General features: G+C 41.7%; 6 protein-coding genes across 8 annotated transcripts in view; 3 read left to right on the top strand and 3 right to left on the bottom strand.

The window, feature by feature from the left end:
- The first annotated feature begins 292 nt into the window (after positions 1-292).
- LOC104815940 (pre-mRNA-splicing factor 18-like) lies at positions 293-2,276 on the top strand. Its single transcript, XM_010544566.2, has 2 exons — positions 293-1,185; positions 1,733-2,276. Exons 1-2 carry the CDS (start codon positions 340-342, stop codon positions 2,141-2,143), a joined length of 1,257 nt encoding a protein of 418 aa, XP_010542868.1. The 5' UTR covers positions 293-339; the 3' UTR covers positions 2,144-2,276.
- A 195-nt stretch (positions 2,277-2,471) lies between these two features.
- Positions 2,472-3,260, top strand: LOC104815937 (photosystem I reaction center subunit II-1, chloroplastic-like). The gene has a single exon (XM_010544564.2). It carries the CDS (start codon positions 2,545-2,547, stop codon positions 3,163-3,165), a length of 621 nt encoding a protein of 206 aa, XP_010542866.1. The 5' UTR covers positions 2,472-2,544; the 3' UTR covers positions 3,166-3,260.
- LOC104815938 (COMPASS-like H3K4 histone methylase component WDR5B) lies at positions 3,234-4,863 on the bottom strand. Its single transcript, XM_010544565.2, has 2 exons — positions 4,048-4,863; positions 3,234-3,641 (listed from the first exon to the last, which is right to left on the bottom strand). The coding sequence occupies exons 1-2, from the start codon at positions 4,729-4,731 to the stop codon at positions 3,351-3,353; spliced, it is 975 nt and encodes a 324-aa protein (XP_010542867.1). The 5' UTR covers positions 4,732-4,863; the 3' UTR covers positions 3,234-3,350.
- Positions 4,864-5,679: 816 nt separating this feature from the next.
- Positions 5,680-8,885, bottom strand: LOC104815936 (basic leucine zipper 10). Of its 2 annotated transcripts, none has more exons than XM_010544562.2 (6): positions 8,382-8,885; positions 8,143-8,224; positions 7,594-7,720; positions 7,226-7,301; positions 7,012-7,137; positions 5,680-6,286 (listed from the first exon to the last, which is right to left on the bottom strand). In XM_010544562.2, exons 1-6 carry the CDS (start codon positions 8,784-8,786, stop codon positions 5,849-5,851), a joined length of 1,254 nt encoding a protein of 417 aa, XP_010542864.1. In that variant the 5' UTR covers positions 8,787-8,885; the 3' UTR covers positions 5,680-5,848. The 2 variants fall into 2 exon arrangements, with proteins under 2 accessions (XP_010542864.1, XP_010542865.1); XM_010544563.2 differs by having other exon boundaries at positions 7,594-7,717; positions 8,382-8,883.
- Positions 8,886-9,462: 577 nt separating this feature from the next.
- On the bottom strand, positions 9,463-14,705 carry LOC104815935 (cullin-1-like). 2 transcript variants are annotated; one of them, XM_010544561.2, is made up of 20 exons: positions 14,521-14,705; positions 13,906-14,068; positions 13,716-13,815; positions 13,383-13,568; positions 13,251-13,298; positions 12,964-13,167; positions 12,804-12,881; positions 12,557-12,646; positions 12,392-12,472; positions 12,212-12,271; positions 11,856-11,885; positions 11,672-11,758; positions 11,440-11,589; positions 11,304-11,359; positions 11,043-11,163; positions 10,785-10,946; positions 10,515-10,658; positions 10,164-10,382; positions 9,884-10,051; positions 9,654-9,755 (listed from the first exon to the last, which is right to left on the bottom strand). In XM_010544561.2, the coding sequence occupies exons 2-20, from the start codon at positions 14,034-14,036 to the stop codon at positions 9,654-9,656; spliced, it is 2,217 nt and encodes a 738-aa protein (XP_010542863.1). In that variant the 5' UTR covers positions 14,037-14,068; positions 14,521-14,705. The 2 variants fall into 2 exon arrangements, with proteins under 2 accessions (XP_019058352.1, XP_010542863.1); XM_019202807.1 differs by lacking the exon at positions 14,521-14,705 and having other exon boundaries at positions 9,463-9,755; positions 13,906-14,036.
- A 165-nt stretch (positions 14,706-14,870) lies between these two features.
- Positions 14,871-19,684, top strand: part of LOC104815934 (homeobox protein LUMINIDEPENDENS) — a 6,061-nt gene continuing 1,247 nt past the window's right edge. Inside the window, exons 1-12 of the mRNA XM_010544560.2 lie at positions 14,871-15,216; positions 15,721-15,748; positions 16,215-16,345; positions 16,496-16,899; positions 16,986-17,079; positions 17,168-17,261; positions 17,433-17,562; positions 17,664-17,697; positions 17,781-17,824; positions 17,915-18,003; positions 18,270-18,767; positions 19,214-19,654. Of these exons, the coding sequence (XP_010542862.1) occupies positions 15,052-15,216; positions 15,721-15,748; positions 16,215-16,345; positions 16,496-16,899; positions 16,986-17,079; positions 17,168-17,261; positions 17,433-17,562; positions 17,664-17,697; positions 17,781-17,824; positions 17,915-18,003; positions 18,270-18,767; positions 19,214-19,654 (2,152 nt within the window). The 5' untranslated portion in view covers positions 14,871-15,051. The remainder of the gene's footprint in view (positions 15,217-15,720; positions 15,749-16,214; positions 16,346-16,495; positions 16,900-16,985; positions 17,080-17,167; positions 17,262-17,432; positions 17,563-17,663; positions 17,698-17,780; positions 17,825-17,914; positions 18,004-18,269; positions 18,768-19,213; positions 19,655-19,684) is intronic.

The raw sequence follows: 19,684 nt of genomic DNA, 5'->3' as shown, positions 1-19,684 counted from the left end.
CAAATAAAAAATTAAAATATTTTTTATACATCTTGTAAAGTCCGATTATGATTATTTTTATGAGATTTTTCTTTTTTTAACTAAAAAAGAAACTATAATTTATGGACAAAAATTAAATAAAAAATGAATTAAAAGAAAAAAAAGTACAGAGGTCAAAGGATGCCCATAAAAGCCCTACAAACCTACTGAAGCCCACTCTATTGAATTGGGCCTTAGGCCCATTTTTGGATGACCAATTTTTTTTATCATTATAAGGTTATATTTATATATTCGGCCGTCATCCGTCCGTCGGCAAGTTTCAGACGGAATCAAATCCTCAAGCGCTCCGAGATCAAACAGATGGATCTGCTCAAGCAAGAGCTTCTGAAGAAACGGCAGAGCCTGGCCGAGGAAACTGGTGGTCGGAAGGTCTTCAAGCGCTCCGAGATCGAGCAGAAGAAAATCCAGAAGCTTCGCGAGGAGGAACGCCGTGAGCAGGAGCTCAAGGCCCAGCGGAGGGCCGCCGGAGGATCATCCTTCGGCGATCCCTCCGCCGCTGCATCTTCGATTGCATCGGCTTCAGCCTCCTCCAAATCCTCCGCATCGGATGCGGCTGCTGCTTCCGATTCCAAATCCCTAGCCGACGAACGAAACATCGACAACCTCGTACTTCCCAGGCAGGAAGTGATCCGTCGACTGAGGTTTCTCAAGCAGCCGATTACGCTCTTCGGAGAGGATGATCAAGCACGGCTCGATCGGCTCAAGTACGTCCTGAAAGCGGGGTTGTTCGAGGTCGATAGCGATGTGATGGAGGGGCAGACCAACGACTTCTTGCGCGATATCGCGGAGCTGAGGAAACGTCAGAAGAGTGGAACGCTGAGCGAGAGGAAGAGGAAGGATAGGGAAGAAGGAGGAGGAGATGAGGATAATGGAGCTGATGTTAGGGAAGACGAGCTCAGTGGCGATGGTGGGTCGAGCGGTGTCGACGTAGATAAGGATCTGAAGCGTTTGAAAGCGAATTTCGATGAGCTTAGCGACGAGGACAAGATCCTCGTGTTCTTCAAGAAGCTGTTGATAGAGTGGAACCAGGAGCTGGATGCGATGCAGGATGCTGAGAGGAGAACTGCCAAAGGGAAGCAGATGGTTGCCACCTTCAAGCAGTGTGCTCGTTATCTCAATCCTCTATTCAAGTTATGCAGGAAGAAGGTGAGTTTCAGTTCGTCTTTCTGTTCTATTCCTCTTTCCTATACCCTAAAGGCGCATCGTTTTGCTAATTGAGATATGGTAGTTGGCAGAATAGATATGTTAACTTTTATATGGTAGGGTATTGCTATGGAGTTCTGATAGGTGCCAAAGGTGATCGATAATTGATTAATTCTGTTAGAAATTGTGTTCATGGAGCTGAAATGACTGCTCATAAACGAAATCTTGATTGAGCAGTCGATTATGAAGGGTGGCGAAAACTGGTACTTCGACACAGGAAAGCACGCATTCTACGCTGTCCATATATTGGTTACGATTGAAACTGGTGATGAATCTCTAGGTGGGTCTATTGAATGAACGAAAGAGGTTATAAGCCGAGGAACGATATAGGGAGAAGGCATTAGTTTAGTCTACATAGAAATAACTGATCTGAGCGCAAGTAACACGACTTTGCTTGTATTAGAGATAGGGAGAAGGCATTAGTCTGAATTAACACATGGGAGAACACGACACATAGACCAAACTAAGTTATGTCTGAATTGATATACAGGGCCTTCCAGACGACATCAGGCAAGCCCTAATGGTAGTGGTCAACCGTTGCATGGAGCGAGACTACCTCGCGGCAATGGACCAATACATAAAGCTAGCCATCGGGAACGCTCCATGGCCGATCGGTGTGACCATGGTTGGTATACACGAGCGTTCGGCTCGGGAGAAGATCTACACAAACAGCGTTGCCCACATCATGAACGACGAGACGACACGTAAGTACCTCCAATCCATCAAAAGACTGATGACCTTTTGCCAGAGACGGTACCCGACCATGCCCTCCAAAGCCGTCGAGTTCAACAGCTTAGCTAACGGCAGCGACTTACAGTCGTTGTTGGCTGAGGAGCGATTCTCCGGCCGGCCTTCTTCCGAGGAGGAGAGGCTTAGGCTCATGCCTTCTCCGAGTGAATGAAAGCTAACGTCAAGACGAGAGTTTTACTCTTTGATCTTCCAGCTTTGATCTCTAAATAGTAAACGCTGACACCGTTGTGATTCTGATTTCCCGTTTGGCTATTTTATAACACCGTATTAATAGTGCGACTGTATGAACCATGTGTTATCCGAAACGACGTCGGTCTGGGCTGGCCAAAGGTGAATCCGAAACGACGTCGGATTGGGTTAGCTAAGGGGTGAAAGCGGAATTAAAACAAAGTACCCCCATTGGTCGAAGTAATAACATAACCTTATCCCGGAAATCCAAATCCAACGTCTTCCATTTCGAATCTGATCTCACCACCACAAAATATCATCTCCATTATCATAAACTAGCTACGTACCAAAGCATTCTCATCTCCATACGTTAGGAAAAAAAAAATGGCAGCACAAGCCGCCGGAATCTTCGGACCCGCCATCACCACCGCCGCCGCCGGCAATAAGCTCCCTCTCTTCTCCTCCACCCACCGACCCAAATCACTCTCCTTCTCCAAAACCTCCATCCGCGCCGAGAAAGCCGAATCCTCGGCCGCCGCCGCAGCACCGGCGGCCAAGGAAGAAGCTCCGGTGGGGTTCACTCCACCGCAGCTGGATCCCAACACGCCGTCACCGATCTTTGCCGGGAGCACGGGGGGTCTTCTCCGGAAAGCCCAGGTGGAGGAATTCTACGTCATCACGTGGAACTCGCCGAAAGAACAGATCTTTGAGATGCCCACCGGGGGAGCGGCGATCATGAGGGAAGGACCGAACTTGCTGAAACTGGCGAGGAAGGAGCAGTGTTTGGCTTTGGGTACGAGGTTGAGGTCAAAGTACAAGATCAATTACCAGTTCTACAGGGTTTTCCCCAACGGAGAGGTTCAGTATCTTCACCCCAAGGACGGAGTTTACCCAGAGAAGGCTAACCCGGGAAGACAAGGGGTTGGGCAGAACATGAGATCGATCGGGAAAAATGTCAGTCCCATCGAAGTCAAGTTCACTGGCAAACAGCCTTATGACTTGTAACTTGTAAGAAGATGGGTCTCTCTTTCTGTTGTTGTTTACAGACAAACAATATGATGGATTTAAAGATGTAATATAATATTTATGTTCCCATTTAATATTGGCACTATCTTCTTCTTCCATAACTTGTAGCATTTACAAGTTCAGTACATAAAGAACTGATCACAAAGGGTAACAGGTAGAGAACCTCAAGGATCTTGTTTCCAGATCCTGATAGTTTTGTCGGAGTGGTTGCCACAAGAAGCGATTGCATTCTGAACGGGATGGCAACTCACCGAGATCACGACGTCTCTGTGGCCTTGTAGTTTCTGTATCATCGTTTTCTGCTGCAAATCCCACAGGTATACGCACTTGTCCTCCGACCCGCTCACAATGTACTTCCCGTTTGTCACCGAGAATGCAGCCGTGGTGCAGTACACCTTGTTCGTGTGACCTGTGTACACTTTCAGAAACTTCCCCGACGCGTAGTTCCACAGCTTCTGCATTGTTTTTATCATCAACATACAAATGTTCGAGTTCAATACAAGAGAAGAGAATGGTCGATTCAGACATGTGTTTATGGGATTCGAGATAATCTCTCTGAGCTGAGCCTCGCAGTTCGAACAAAGAGAATGATCGTTGTTTCAGATTCAGACATGTGTTCTAGTTGACTGAACTCAAATTCTCTAATCTACTGTTCATGACTAAGATCCTAGTGAAAACACACCTAGGACTACAAGGGCTAGACCAATGTTTTCCAAGCTGAACCAAAACCAGAAACCGCATGATCAAACCCTGATTCTCCATCCAGTTTCATACCAAATTCAATAAGATCGATGTACAAACACCGAACAGGAATCAAATCTCAGCAAAAACCAAACTGAAAGTTGGGGAATTTGAACTTACGAGAGTGCTATCGAGAGTGGCAACGAGGATGTATTTCCCGTTGGGCGAGAATTTGGCGAAGGAGACGGCAGGAACCTTATCATCTATGAGAGTCTTCAAGCAAGTTCCTTCTTTCGCGTCCCATATCTTGCACGAACCATCGTGACTACCCGACACGATCAACGAACCATCCCGATTGAAGTGCACGCACGACACCGGCATCGAATGAGCCCTAATCGCTCGAAGGCACTTCCCCGTCTTCACCTCCCAGATCCGAATCGTCTCGTCGAATGACCCCGAGACGATGAGATTCGACGGAGGGTTGAAGTTAACGCAGAATACGAAATTGGTGTGGCCTCTGAGCACCTTGAGGCACTCGTACGGAGCGCGCGCGTCCCAGATGCGGAGAGTGCAGTCGTCGGAGGCGGAGCAGATGTAGTGCGAATCGGAGGACCAAGCGAGATCCGAGATCCCATTGGCGTGGCCTTCGTACCGGTGGACAAGCGAGTAATCCGAAGCCGACCAAAGGATCATGGTCTTGTCGACGGAGGAGGAAGCGAGAAGAGTGCCGTCGTTGGAGAATTTCACGCAAGAGATCGCCGCCGAGTGACCCTCTAGGGTTTTCAGGTGCCGGTAGGGTTTGTAAGGCGGTGGATTTCCATTCCCACCGCCACCCCCACCGCCTCCGCCGCCACCGCTCGGCATCTCCGTCAACGTCGAGATTAAGAGTGGCGTCTGGTTCGGCTATCGACGTGAAATTAAGACAGCTGCAAAAGAAAACCCACCGTGCAAGTATGTATTTTCTCTGTATTTATACGTTTGTTGACCACCGCCACATGTTCTCATGGAAGTGAAAACTACCTTAGCTTTGTTTCTTAAAAAAAAGATTGTTATTTACATAAGAAAAAAATCGTGACTTTCATATTAAGCAATTAGTCAATTGTAATTTTTAATTTACATAAAAACAAGAGAAAATTTGATATTAAGCGAGCAAGCTAGATACATACATACTTGTTTCCTTCGGTCCCACTCCTCATTTCCGGCCCATTGGGCCTATGTTGCGAAGACTAAAAGGCCCATTGGTCTGCATTCTTTTATATATATATATTATAAAAAGATCATAAATTAGAGTTGGGTTTTTCGGGCTTTTGTTAGGATTCTTTTTGTTTTTTTTTCCGAGTTTGAATAAAATCTTATTCAAATCCTGTTTTTTTATTAATACAAAAGGTATATACGTAGGTGTGGCCAGTTTCCTCCGCCGTACGGTATCGAAGAAACGTCACCATATCAGAGGCCGCAACATTTGGGATTTTCCGGACCCCTCGCCCCGCCGGAGCCCTGACGTGGGGGAGAGAGAAAGTGTTGTTATGAAATTACTGGAATGGCCCTCCCCACCTTAACGATCTAACCACTTTTGTCAAGACACAGTTCCTTGGTTACGTGCTCTGTGTGTCTTCGATCACCGCTACGTGATGCACTTTCATCGCATTTGACCACTCGTAAGAGGCTTTGATGAGCGCACGCTTCGTTTCGAGATCTCGTTTTTATGGCAAGTGGTAGATATATATATATATAGGTCCATGCATGCGTAATCGATGAAATAATCATGCAGAGTAGTATATGGATCTAGTAGCCCAGTCGAACGCGTGAGGGTAACCGAGGAATGGTGTGATGATTGTACAAGAAATGGCCATAGATTACACTTCAGATTCTGATACGTCGCAGTTATAAACACCCCATCATGGAACTTGCGCACACATTATATGCCACTAAAGCATTTAGCTTACCTTTACAAAGGCATTGGTAAGAACAGAATAATGATTCATGATGAATCGTTGTTCGGAACAGAGTGTGTAGGTTCATGACTCCAACCATGCACTGGTCTGTATGGGTTAGGGGCTGAAGCAAAATGGCCGGTTGGACCGACCTGTTTTTGCCCGCTCCCCATTTTCTGTATCTGAAGCTCTCCACATGAGATCTTGCCCGGGGAAGTACTTTGGGAGTTCAAGAACGGAGAAACCTGGCTGTGGCGGCCGAAATTGTTGTCCAGTCTTGGAGGCAAAATAGCTGGAAGTGTGATTTCAGGAACTTGGGCATTAGATACGTGGTTGAGGTTCGAATGTGCTTGCAAGGTGGCAATGCAAGAAGTCTCCATCCTGTTTCCGACCAACGGCATCACACTGTTATGTCCATTGGATCTTCGAAGAAGAAGAGGGTTCATTCCTGTCACTCTTTTCACTGTTTCTTCCGCCATTTTCACCTGCATCAGGAGAGAGATGCCATGGTGGTTATTTTCAAGTCATCAAACAGCAAATTTTTACTGCTCACTTATAAGGGTTTGGCACAAAGAAAATATTAGCAGCATCATAGATAAGATCTACAAAACAATATCTCTTTGATTCTCCATACTCTAGCGCAACCGACCCGTTTCACTTGGACCACCAGGTTGGTGGTTCATCATGATAAATGCTTACAGGTTTGTGTTTAGCTTTTTGTATAGGTTCACTGTATCTAGACTATAGTAGTGTGTGTTTGGATATGTTGATTAATAGTTAGTTTCAGCAATTTTTAGCTATAAATACAGGTTAGAAGGATGGTTTATGCAGAATTTTCAGAAAGGGGTAGGGTTTTTAATGGGGTAAAGAGTTGGGATCCTCTCTCAAATCAAGATCATCCAAGTTGTTTTCGGTTTCGGTGTTCAATAAAGGTTTCGGATTGTTGCTGGAAATCAGATTGAGGAGCAGAAACTTACCAAATCAGAGGTTTGTGGTTCTGAATCTCACCACTTCACTTCTCAGGAAGTGAGTAAAAAAAAAGTTACAGTTCAGAAACAATCCTTGGAAGAGATTCAAGTCACTAGAAAGAAACAGCTGTGGTTGTACACAACATTCAACTGCCGTAGGAACATTCTTCGATTTGAGTACAGTAATCGCACAAACATAAGGATAGCTAAGCTGAAGGATAGAAAAGAGAAGTGGTGCATACCTTAGCTCGTAATGTCTCAATATCGGCTTTTAGTATTCTATTGCCGACAGCAGCTTCATCATACTTGTGATTCACGTCGCTGAGTTGCTTGAGAAGTGATGAATGTTCAACGTTCAGTTGACTAACCTGTGAGGAAAAGAAGAAGGTCTCAGCATTTCTCTCATCAGGAAATAAGGAGATGAAAGACTTTTTCAGGCATTGAGTGCAGAGAAACCTGTGTTTCGAGTTCACTCATCTGTTCCTGTTTTCTCCTTCTGGAACGTCTAGCAGATTCTCTATTCGACAACATCCTACAAAATTAGAAAGATTCCATTCCAGAACCGAGTTTCAATAGATATCAAAGTAGCAAATATAGTATTACTAGGAGATATTAGAGGAATCTTCCTTCTACTCAAACTCAAGACGACTATGGAGTTCAGCAACAATGAACAATATGTTTCATAGGTGAGTAAACATACACGACAAAATAAAAAAGCACCCAAAGAAATTTGTGTTGTTGATGTCACACAAGAAAGCTCCAATTAGCACAAGAGAACCTTCAAAGGGGATAGAAAGAAAAGAAACGGGAGAAGAAAAACATACCTCCTAGCGCGTTTTACATCCTCCGGGCCCAAGTGACCAGTGGTTTCAGTGTCTCCTTCAAGTTCATCATCATCATCAGAATATTCTCTTGAAGATCCACTTCTCGCCTGCTTCAACTCTAGACCTACTTTTTTCCACTCAGAAAGTAAGGTTATGACTAAACACACTATCTCCGAAACTTGGAAGTGATAGTTGAAAGACAAAGATAAGAATCGCAAAGTTATTATGCCACAGTGGTAGATACTGATGTTACTCTTAAACACAATTCGAGCAAAAAGCAAGAAGAAGGACGGGAACTTCTAGGACACTAGTGAGCAGTGGGGTAACAATGAAGGGAAATGCCATTAATCAGCTACAATAAAACAACGATGCCATCTTCACCATCCATTTCCATGCCCACTACACTCCTTGCTTGGCCTCACAATTTGCGAATGCAGACCACAATAACAAGAGGAGAAGAATCAACAAGTGTTGCACAGGTTTCTCTCTTCTTGCTCCATTGTTGAAACTAGAGACGAGCCAGAAGAAAGGGAAAGGTAAAGGTCTCACCTTGTACACGGGGTCCCGACTGATCCGGCAGAATTTGGATTTCAGGAGAACTACTCGCATCTTCAGGCTTCACGGACGCAGCCTGCTCAAATTTTTGCAAGACACCGCCTTTACTATGTGATATCATATTCACTATATCTACCTTGCGAAATAGCACCAGTACCAGAAATTTAGCCGTTCGCATGCCAATCGCACACTTTACAGACACACATATAGGTAGAGATAAAGAGGGAAAATACCCCAAGAGCTACAGCAGCGGCGCCCTCGGTCTCGAGCTTGCTCTTGAGAACTTGATGACACTCATCGGAATCAGCGACAACCGCCGGCGAACGATCAGAGGGAAGGGGACTGTCCCTGTTCTCCAAATCACGATTCCGAACGCGACCCTCATCCTCAACGTCGTCGGTTCCCGAAACAGACGGCACCGACTGCCCCGAAGAGACGCCGATCGCGTTCCCGGTCGCCGAAGATGCGGAAACCGCGCTCATCGGCGACGACATCTCTTCGAGAAACATCTCGAACGTCCACTCCGACTGGCTCCGGCTAAGCCCCGACGCCGTAACCGCCTTAGGCGGGTCCGGAGACAGAGGCGGAGCCTCCCAAAATGGATCGGCGAAATCATCAATGGAGAACACTGAGTTCATCGCCCTCTCGCTTTATTGCCGTCTGTGTGATTCTTTCTCAGCTGCTTTCTATTATCGCGTGGCCCATTCAATAAGGAATATTCTGTCTCTTCTCAAAGTGGGAGGAAACCAAAGGATACACGTCACCAACCAGAAGGAACGGAAAATATTAAAAACATAGATCAGCAGCAGAGATCCGACAAACGCTGCGTTTGCGTTTGAAACGCCGTTTCCAGCCAAAAGCAATAACAGCGTATAATCGTCAATTCAAGCTGCCATCTGATTAGCTAAATTCCCAGTTCCCTCGATTCATTTTTCGATTTCAGATCCGGAAAAAAGTTTGGCAGTGTTCTAATCGCAAGGTTCGAGACTGAGTTTGCTATAGGTATATATTTTGGTGAATAAATATAAATATAGAATTCGTTTGATAATAAAAAAAATACAATATTTTTTTATTTGATATCTCAAAAAATATATATATATATATATATAAATATAAGTATAAAGTTTTTTTATAATAAAAAAATACAATTTTTTTTTTGTAAGGATACAGGCTTTGGCGATTTTACCTAATATTAATTACATTCTTCCCTTTCCTTCAAAACCCATCAATGGAATTGGAAAACCTCACCCACGGAGCAAGGCACTATAGCATAAACACGAGGAATGTTCAAAAATGATATATTAGAAGACAATATAGGAATCAACAAACATCATTCTTAATCATATCCTCATCCAGAATGAAAATTCTGTCTTAAACCCTCAAACAAACGATATAAACTTCGGAAATTATACACAAAGGCCCAAATCATACCTCTCTCCTTCTCTCCTTCAAAAGCCGTTGATGTGATGACATATAAGAGTGTATGGTGTGTGTGTGTGTGTGTCTTAAGCCAAATACCTAAACGTGTTTGGGTTCTCTTTGTCCCTCTCCAGATAGTCTCTGGTTATCAAGTCCTCCATCCTCTTCTTGATCGCCTTTATATCCGGCTGAAATTTTATCAAACACAAATCCATATATCGATAAAAGTCTTCCAGTTAAACCCGACCCATGAATGCAGAGTCTGGATGAAGTGTGTATGTATATATATATATATAGATGTATGTATGTAATGTACCTTGAACATACGGCTCAACTGCTCAACGCATTCAGAAACCAACTGCTGATGTCCCAATACCTTCCTGCTTTTCATGATCCTCACAATGGCAGCATCGATGGCATATCGCCTGTCTTTGTCGACGTCTTCCACCACTTTCTTCCGCTCATCCACAGGTGGAAGCGGGATCTTCGTTCACAACAAGTTCAGAAACATTCACACCGTTATACAACTCTCCGGTATCAGGAAAATCCACAAAAAAGGAAGAGAACGGTATTTTGGGTGTTGCATTATTTCATACCTTAATCCTCCTCATTCTGTCGGTGAATTTCGAATTGAATTCAAAGACATCAGTCTGGGAAACAGTTTTTGTGCTCGGCTCCTTGGTTAAGATCTTGTACTTTGCACACGATAAGGAATGCAGCAACCTGACCAGATCTTCATGGCTCAAGTTCAGTTGATTCATGATCTCAGTGTAACTTAATCTGTCCGACGTGTTGAAAAGCAAAAGCACAGCAGCCTGCAAAGATAAAACACAGAAATGTCATTACACACCAAGAAATACATAAGGTGGCAACTAAGTACCGATAAAACCATTAATAATTCCTAAAACATAAATCCAAACCACAACAAATAACCGACCAAAAGATACCTGATAGGTAGACACAATTAACTCGATGGACTTTTGATCAAACTTTCCATTAATATGGCAAGTTCCCAGAGAATAAATCCAAGTAAGCTTCCTGTGTTTAGTTTTTGTTTCATAGAAACCCTTAAAAACTTCCACACACTTAACCTGAAACAAATAAATAAGAGAATTAAATCTTCCAAAGCCTACATCATTTGATCTGGAAGATTTATGTGTCAAATCATCATAGAGAAGATTTTCCTTCCAAGATAAAAAATAAAATAAATTGGTTACCATTTCGCTTGGAAGATTTATATCAAATGATTTGTAACTTGGCCAAAAACCAGTAGTAAGGACAGTGACTGTCAAATCAATTCCTGGGTTTGCAGAAGGGTTGTTGGCTAGATACTCCTCAAAGTTGTTCTGGTTTTCTCTTGCCAACGTCAGATCTGTTACCTGTAAAAAGCATATTAATTGAACAGAATGCATACATAATCAGGCCAACTAACAATTAGATATGAAGAAATACAGGAGGCAACTCATCTAACTCACCATGCCTTCCATCTTAGAGGTAAATTGCCCGCCACATTGTTGCTTGAGCTTTGTAAGAATACTTCTCTCGTGATCATCATTAGCACTACGATCAAATAAGAGCCTGCGGGCTAGCTTCTTCCTGCCAACGACAGCAAGAACCAGATAAAATGCAACCCAACACAAAAATCGTCAGTTATTCCAATACTATTTTGGGGCATCCCACCAATACAATAATATAAACTAACATTAAAGAAAAACAAAGATCAGAAGCAGAGATACCTGTAAAACTCAGCAAAAAGATCTTTGTCACTTATATAGGCAAGCAACTTGACAACCTGCAAAATTACAAACAAATTTCAGCACCAATACCAGGAGAAACGAAAATAAACTATGAAAGCAATATTAAAATAACTACCTTCTCAAGTGTATCTTCAATGGCTTCGTCACTCAGCTTCTCACTACCTCCCTTCTTGAGGATATTATCACAAAATGTAGCAAGTAATTCTGCACTGGAACTTCCAGCAACTGTTTTGTTACAGAAAATCTCAAAAGCTTCTTTCAAAGCCTACAAAAAGATTCATGTCATAAAGTAAGAGGTATAGCAACAAGATAGACACATGGAAAGGGCTTGAAAAAGTAAATCAGACCTTATGAAAGAGGGTGTGGTTCTGGAAACACTCAGTGACATAGACCATGTATTTATCATGCAGTTCGATCACTTTTCTGATAAGAACCTGAACCACGAAAGAGAAAGTGAATAACTAAATTCGAAAAAAATTTGGTCCCATGAAAATCAGGTTCAGTTTAAAAAATTCAGGTTAGGAAGTCTACCTGTTCCTGCACGCCAGTAGTATTTGCAGCCTGTGGAATGGAAAATCCTTAGAAACCACAAAAGAATGTAGACCATCTAATTTTGCAAACCCCAACCGTACACGGGTGCATATGGAGGGTTGGTTTATAAAAATTTTGGTTAGAATGAACGCCTATCCAGTAAATTGTAAAACCTTTATTTAAGGAACTACGAATACTATCAAATAACATTTAAATAGCCAACGCAGCCCCAGGTTTACATCTTCACCAATTCATTAGATAGAAGGGGGATAACTTAAGCATACTGCTTTGATTGAGCAGTTAAAATATGTCAATCCGATAGTCTTTGGGGGATAGAGTAAGAAAAGAATATGAACCTGATTCGTAGCTGCATCTTCTGCCTGTTGTACAAGGGCATTGCCCTCTCCAGTGACATGCTGTTACAAAGTCCCGGGTTCAATTGTGACACATGTCTTACAAAGCAAAACTGGAAGAGGTGGACAGCCCTCTGTTACTGTAAACAAAGGATAAAGGCAGGTAGAAACTATAGAACAAACCTGCTTGAAAATATTAGCAACAGGTTCCAAGCCTCGCGGAATTTTATGGTAAAGCCTGTACATCCGGGAGAGATCATCCACCTGAAAGCAAATTGAGATGCTAAATTAAATAAAGAATTAAAGGCACTAATAAATTAAGAAAACAAACGACAGAAGCACGCATACCTTGTCATCTCTTAGCAATGCACGGCACCCTGAATGCTCTTTTTCTAGAAGTTGTGTTGCAAACACCACCAATAATTCTTGTTGCACTTTCTACATTAATAGGTAAACAAACAAGTCAATAGCTATCAATGCTTAAAACAGAACATGTCGACCAAGTACAAAACATACTCTTTAGAGTACTTACAGTACACCATGTTTTAATTTGTCAATCATAAAAGCATGATAAATTATAATGATCATAACCCACCTCAACCATTTTGGGCTCACTACTTGAGTGAAGGTAATTAGACACTCTCTCCCTCTCCTTCTTTAAGCACTCTTCAGACTGCAGTATAAATGTACTGATTGTTAAATATGTTTTCCAAATGAAAATGAAATGCAATCCAGGACAGTTTTCAGGGCCATGCCTTTAGCATGTAATCAGGGCATGAGTCTTCCTGGATCCAGCTTGATGCTTTACGAGAATAATAAGATGCACTATCTTGTAGCATGTAGGTTTCGAAGTCCTCTTCATATCTATCCATCTGCCCCATTCCTATTTCAACATAGATATCCAATACGTTTTTCAATAATGCCCTATCAATCTGCTCCCCCTCACGTTCTTTGTCAATCTGGTACCAAACATATTATGTTAGAAGTTGAGACAGGTAGAAGCCAAAGTAAGATATAATTACATTAAAAATACCATACTTACAAGTGCTATCACCGCAATTTTGACCTTGGAATGCAGCTCATTATAAACCTGCAGCAAAAATAAAAAGACAAAAAAATTGCAACTTATCCTAATACAGCGCATAACTAGGAGCAAAAGGACAGTATAACAAACCAGGTCACGGAAGCATGTTAAACCAACTTCATTCAATGGTGGCAGTGACCTCCGGGCAATGAAGTAACGGTCAAGATAGTAGAAGAATCGGGATAACCATCTAACCATCACTTTATGGTTCGACCATCTCTTAACAAGCTCTCTCAGCATATATTCATCATGCTTCTCCCTGAGAGCAGGTAAAACCTAACCACACAATGTATATTGTTTATTCCACTTAACAAACAATTCAAAAATAAATTCCAACCTAAAGTCTCAACGTTCACGCAAGAAGCAATGGTGGTAAGGAGCTCTACAGGAACTCTACGAAAGAGAAAGTGTTACAGGACTCACCGTTGAACTGATATATTCCTCAAAAGCTTCACGATATTTGTCATAAAGCTGCTGTGAATAATCATGAGGAGGTTTCTGAGTACACATATTGTAGATCGTCCTGTGAAACATAGAACATCCACTACGGTCAGTACCAGTTACAAACGAGTAAATGTTATCAACCAATAAACAAAATATAGTAAAGACCAACGTATAAAGCATCATATATTGTTCGGAGTCAAAAGCTGGCTCCGGCAGTCCTTCCAGAATCCTTTTCAGCTTCGTGATACCAGTCTGCATGTAGTCCCATCCTTGCTCCAAGTCAATTGTCTTACGCTCCATCTTTAAGAATGATGTTTTATGCTCTCCTAAACCTGTCTCCAAGAATATGAAGGAAACCGCAAGAGATGCAGCTCTTTAGAGGTTATAGTAACACATGAAACCCCACATTATCGGTTAAAAAATCACGCTATCACACACTATCAGTGTATCACTACCAAATTGCCAGAAACATAACAAGATTTTTTTTATCCACAGCTATGTTTCAAATCGAATCCCCAAGAGAGAAGAATCCCGTCAAGGCAGAGCTCCAAAAAAAAACACCAATCAATAAGATCAACTACAAATTGGGCAGTAACAATGCACCCTGAAGAAGCCGATGAAGCCCTAAGAATCTTGATCCCACACAAATCCAAAATTAAGAATACATACGCGAACACCAATCAAGACAAAAAAAACAGAAGAATCCGTGTAACACAACCAAAACGGGAATAAGCATCGGAACATGTAAAGAATGTAAAGATCATAAACCCTAATCAACACGTACCCTAATACCACGATGACATCGAATCCGATTCGATAGGACCGGAAGAGCTGTGAGATCGCGAGGTTCACAGGGGAAAAAACCCCAACATAAAAGAAAGGAAGAGAGAACCCCCGACTTGAGAAGGCGGTGAAGTCGGAACGACGATATCAAGAACCCATTTCCTTCTCCCCCACAATTTCCTTTTTCATTTTAGCCAATTTATATTTAATTCAGGTGCTGAGTTATATTTATTTAATTAACCAAATAAACGAAGTTATCTATTTATTTAATAAACAGACTACATTACCTCAAAACGCCGCGTTTTGATATTTATTCTTTAGCAGCTGTTTACATTTGTGCCCCCAAATTGTCTTCGCTCTCAATTTTTCTCTGTTCTGGTTGGAGAACCGAACCCTAAACCTACTTTCTGCTTCGAATTTCAGTCATGCTCCGGCAATTTCTGCTGTTTTTTTCGCGTTCGAATTACTGATTTCCTGACGAAGACGAATTCCCTAATGCAAGTTTTGGTTTTCGAGCTTTCGGTCGGCGGCCATGGATGCGTTCAAGGAGGAGATAGAAATCGGGAGTTCGGCGGAGTCGTTGATGGGGCTATTGAATTCGCAGAGGGAGCTTTTCCACAGCCAGGTCGATCAGCTCCAAGATTTCGTTGTTACACAATGCAAGCTCACCGGCGTTAATCCCCTCGCGAAAGAAATGGTGGGTTTTCAATTATACGTTTGGATTTGTTGTTCTGGTGATATTTGGTCGCCGACGACTTTGATTCCGAGTTATTTTCTGCTTTTGCTTTCTATGTGATGATGTTGGTTTATTATATATCCTTAGATGATAAAGCTTTGAGTAGAAAACTCTGGGAATTGAAAATTATTGCGGTCTCGATATTGATTCTAGGACTGGAAAATTTGTATCATTTCTAGGATTGGGTATTGGTTCTTGATATTTTTTTCGCCTTTTGGTTCATATGACCCTGTTACTGGGTCACCAGAGAGCAATGCGTCTTTTGTTCTGCCATAACTTAGAAAGAAATCGGTTTTCTGAATTTTTACTTCTCTCAATCCATGCTTAGATGTGGTATGTTGTATTATTATGGTTATGGTTCAGCTGCTGATATGCTGAAGTATTTCCTGCTCATTTCTTACATCTACTTTTAATTTTAAGATCAGTCTTCTGTTAAAAAAATATTGATTTTTTCCTCATTGGCAGGCTGCTGGTGCTTTGTCGATAAAAATCGGTGAGTCTTCTGAAGATCCATAACATGTTATATAAGTATGCATATTATTGTCTTGATAAGTGTTGCACCATCCATTTACATGTTTAATGTTGTTTTCACTCTCTTCTTCATACATGAGATTGCGGATGTTAGATGATAAAAGCTATAGAGTTCAGTATGGAGAATGAAACAACTGAAAAGCTTTACTCAGTGGCTAACTTTTTAGATGAAGTTTGGCATTTTATTTAACATTCGTGGTAGAGTAACCTATTGCTCTCTGTTGTTCACGCCTGTTTACTATCTCTTTACTCTTTTGGATAGCCACTGAATTTGATTTGTCTCTGCTTTCTTATTAAGATTTGATTATATATGTTAAATGGTTGTTGGTGTATCAATTCATTCCTAATATTGGTGGCCATGAATAATAGCCATACCAAAATGTTGCTCCGCTTGATGAGATTCATCTTATTAATTTTCAATTCTTCAGGAAAACGACCAAGAGACTTATTGAATCCGAAGGCAATTAAGTATATGCAAGAAGTTTTTTCAATTAAAGATGCTATTAGCAAGAAGGAATCTCGAGAGATAAGTGCTCTATTTGGCATTACTGTCTCTCAGGTATTACTCTTTCTGTCTTTGTCAGTTTTACTATGTTCCTCGTTTTCTGGATAGCCAAATATGATGACTTTTTGTCATTGTCTTTGTGGCCTTGTTGCAAATTGGGGGTGTTTAAGATAGTGATGCCTTATGTTGTATCTTATATGGCAGGTTCGAGAATTTTTTGTCAGCCAAAAGACAAGAGTAAGGAGGCAGGCGAGGCTTTCAAGGGAGAAGGCCATCAGATCCAGTACACATACTGAACAACAAGATGGAGTTCCAGAAAACTCCAACGCTATACTGCCTATTGATCCTGTGCCCTTGAACTCTGCCTCAACATCTGCTCTGGCTATATCTTTAGACCCCGTACCTCTAAATTCTGTAGGTCCTACCAATAATGGTGGTGATTCATTGGCAATTATGTCACCTAATGATATTCCGTCTGGCATAAGTGATTCAGATAAACACTTTGTTGAGAATATTTTTCCTCTGATGTGCAAAGAAGAGACATTTTCTGGCCAAGTTAAATTAATGGAGTGGATTCTGCAGATACAAAATAACTCTGTTCTGATATGGTATAGTTGGCTCTTATCTTTTGCTAGGTGTTTCTTCTTTTTCGTTGTGTCTACTGCTTGATCCTTTCATGTGCTTGCATGTACAGGTTTTTGTTGAGAGGAGGTGTGATGATATTAACAACATGGTTGAGTCAAGCTGCTACTGAAGAACAAACAAGTGTCTTACTTCTTATCCTAAAGGTACAAATATCATTCATTATATGTGCAGTTTGACTTTAGTGAAAGCATCCAACTATTGTTATATGTATATTGTTTGAGTGGCTTGCAGGTGCTTTGTCATTTACCTCTTCATAAAGCTTCTCCCGAAAACATGTCAGCCATATTGCAAAGTGTCAATGGGCTCCGTTTTTACAGGATATCAGGTGTAATTTCTTACAAATCGACCCAGTTATGTTCTTTCTTTTATCATAAATGTTTTGAATATAAAGTTTGTTTTCTATTGTTGTCCTCTTAAAATGCTCTTTAGTGTTATCATTGTTGTCATAGTTACTGTTGTGATATATTTGATCTCATTTATCTGATTTGAAGATCAGACATATCAAACAGGGCAAGAGTTTTGTTGTCGAGATGGACCAAGTTATTTGCGAAAATCCAAGCTATGGAGAAACAAAATCGTACCAACTCAAATATTAATGTGCAGAGTCAGATGCTTCTGAAACAGAGGCAAGTTCTAATTTATATGCCTGTTAGGATTTCTTTGATTTCCCATGAACTTTGATGTGAGTGTGACATTTTTCTCATAGATATTTGGTCTGATTGTGCAGTATCGAAGAAATCATGGGCGATGGTAGTAATATTGTAAGCGACTCAAAACACAAATCTAAGTTTTGCTATGTCGACTATGGACAATCTTTTTTAACTATTTTTTTATGTCGGAACAGGAAGAATTTATGAATCCCTCGAATAGGAGTTCAGAGACAATCAGGTTTCAATTTGCTTATAATCTACCATCGATATAGGCTCCAACAAAATGGTTGGATGTTTTCATTATTATTGGCTGATATTTTTTTCCCAGGAGGCTCGAATCTTCACAGACTCCAAAGCTGTTGCTTCCGTCTGCAGATGATTCTGCAAAGAAACACATGCTTGGTCCATCTTCATCCTGTATCCTTATACTATGCTGCTTCATTGGAGCTTCAACTCGATTTAATTGGTACATTTTTTTCATGTTTTTTCAATAAAGCAAGAGAAGAATCAACTATTCGGTGCTTCATGCTATATTACCTTCTTCTCACTTAACCAAACCTTGTTAAATACATATTTCGTCCTAGCAGTCACTGAGCATTTTTAGCTCCAGAGATCATGCTGTAGTTTTGTAGCTTTCCCAACATCAGATGTCACAAACCTTTTGGTTCCTTAGCTAGCAACAGATAACAGAGAACGCAGGAAAGTTCAGTTGGTGGAGCAACCTGGCCAGAAAGCTGCCGGGAGGAGTCCTCAGCCACTAAGAACATCCACTACAAATCAAAGCCGGCCTATGTCTGCTGATGATATTCAAAAAGCGAAGATGCGTGCTCTTTATATGCAGGGCAAGCATGGCAAAAAGGATTCTTCACCAGGTGCTAATGGCGAAACAAAAGCTGCTACTCCCGAGAGGCCCTTGTCTCTTCAGTCAGCTAAGGATTCTCCAAGCCATCAGAACAATGAAGCAGAGACTGGAGGCACCATTGAACCTTCGGTTGTTCAACCTGTTAATCCATCAGCTGTCAATCTCTTTCAAAGAGCTGATGATTACAAAAAACCATCCTTAGTTTCACAGAACATATCTAACAAACCAGAAGCAGTGGCTGATTTAAAGTTGAGAATGAATCCACAGGCTATCCTGAAGAATTGCAAGAGAATTCAGATTGCTTGGCATGTACCACCAGGTAATACCGCCCTTGGACTTGACGTATTATTCATTATTGTAGCCTCTTGGTCAGCTCTTTTTCTTGGAGTTTCAGTTTTGTGCCTACGAGATGTCTCCCAATGAGGTCAAAACCCTTAGTTGACACTGCTACCATCGGTTAGAAACTGCTTTGATAAAATGCCTTATTTAGTGACAGAGCATGGTGAAGATATCTCAGCTTACTCGGTATTAGATTACACTAATGAATCTGTAGGGAATTGTTGATGTTAGAGGCTGCGTGAGGTAGGAGATAGGGTGGAGCAGCGGTCTGATTTTCTTCCCATTCCTTAGTCATTGAAGCAGTTATTGAGTCAATAATGGCGGAGGAGTAAAACCTGAATGGCGGAGGAGTAAAATTTGTTTTCTACTACATGAATGACATTTATAGGTTTTAATTCAAGCATTTTTCACATTTTTTTCCTGCAGAAATAAAACTTGATGACCTCTGGAGAGTGGCAGCTGGCGGTAGCAGCAAAGAGGTTGATGTTCAGAGAAATCGGAACCGACGGGAAAAGGAAACAATATACCAGTCTCTTCAGCAGATACCCTTGAACCCGAAGGAACCATGGGACAGGGAGATGGACCATGACGATAGTTTGACCCCCGAAATTCCGTCTCAGCAGCCGCCCGAAGAAAATATCACAGAACCACAAGATGCCCTTGACGAACGGCGGATTGCTGCAGTTTCTGCCACGACATCCTCAGCCCAGAGCGGCACCCTGGAACCTGATCTCGAGTTATTGGCCGTGCTGCTTAAAAACCCAGAACTGGTTTTTGCACTGACGTCTGGGAAGTCAGGCAACTTTCCTGGACAAGATATGGTTAAGCTCCTCGACATGATTAAGTCTGCTGGGCCAAGTTCAGCAGTTCATTATATGTGCAGTTTGACTTTAGTGA

Source organism: Tarenaya hassleriana, unplaced genomic scaffold, assembly GCF_000463585.1.
Source record: "Tarenaya hassleriana unplaced genomic scaffold, ASM46358v1 Cleome24, whole genome shotgun sequence".
NCBI lineage: Eukaryota > Viridiplantae > Streptophyta > Magnoliopsida > Brassicales > Cleomaceae > Tarenaya > Tarenaya hassleriana.
This window is presented reverse-complemented; position numbering and strand designations above follow the sequence as displayed.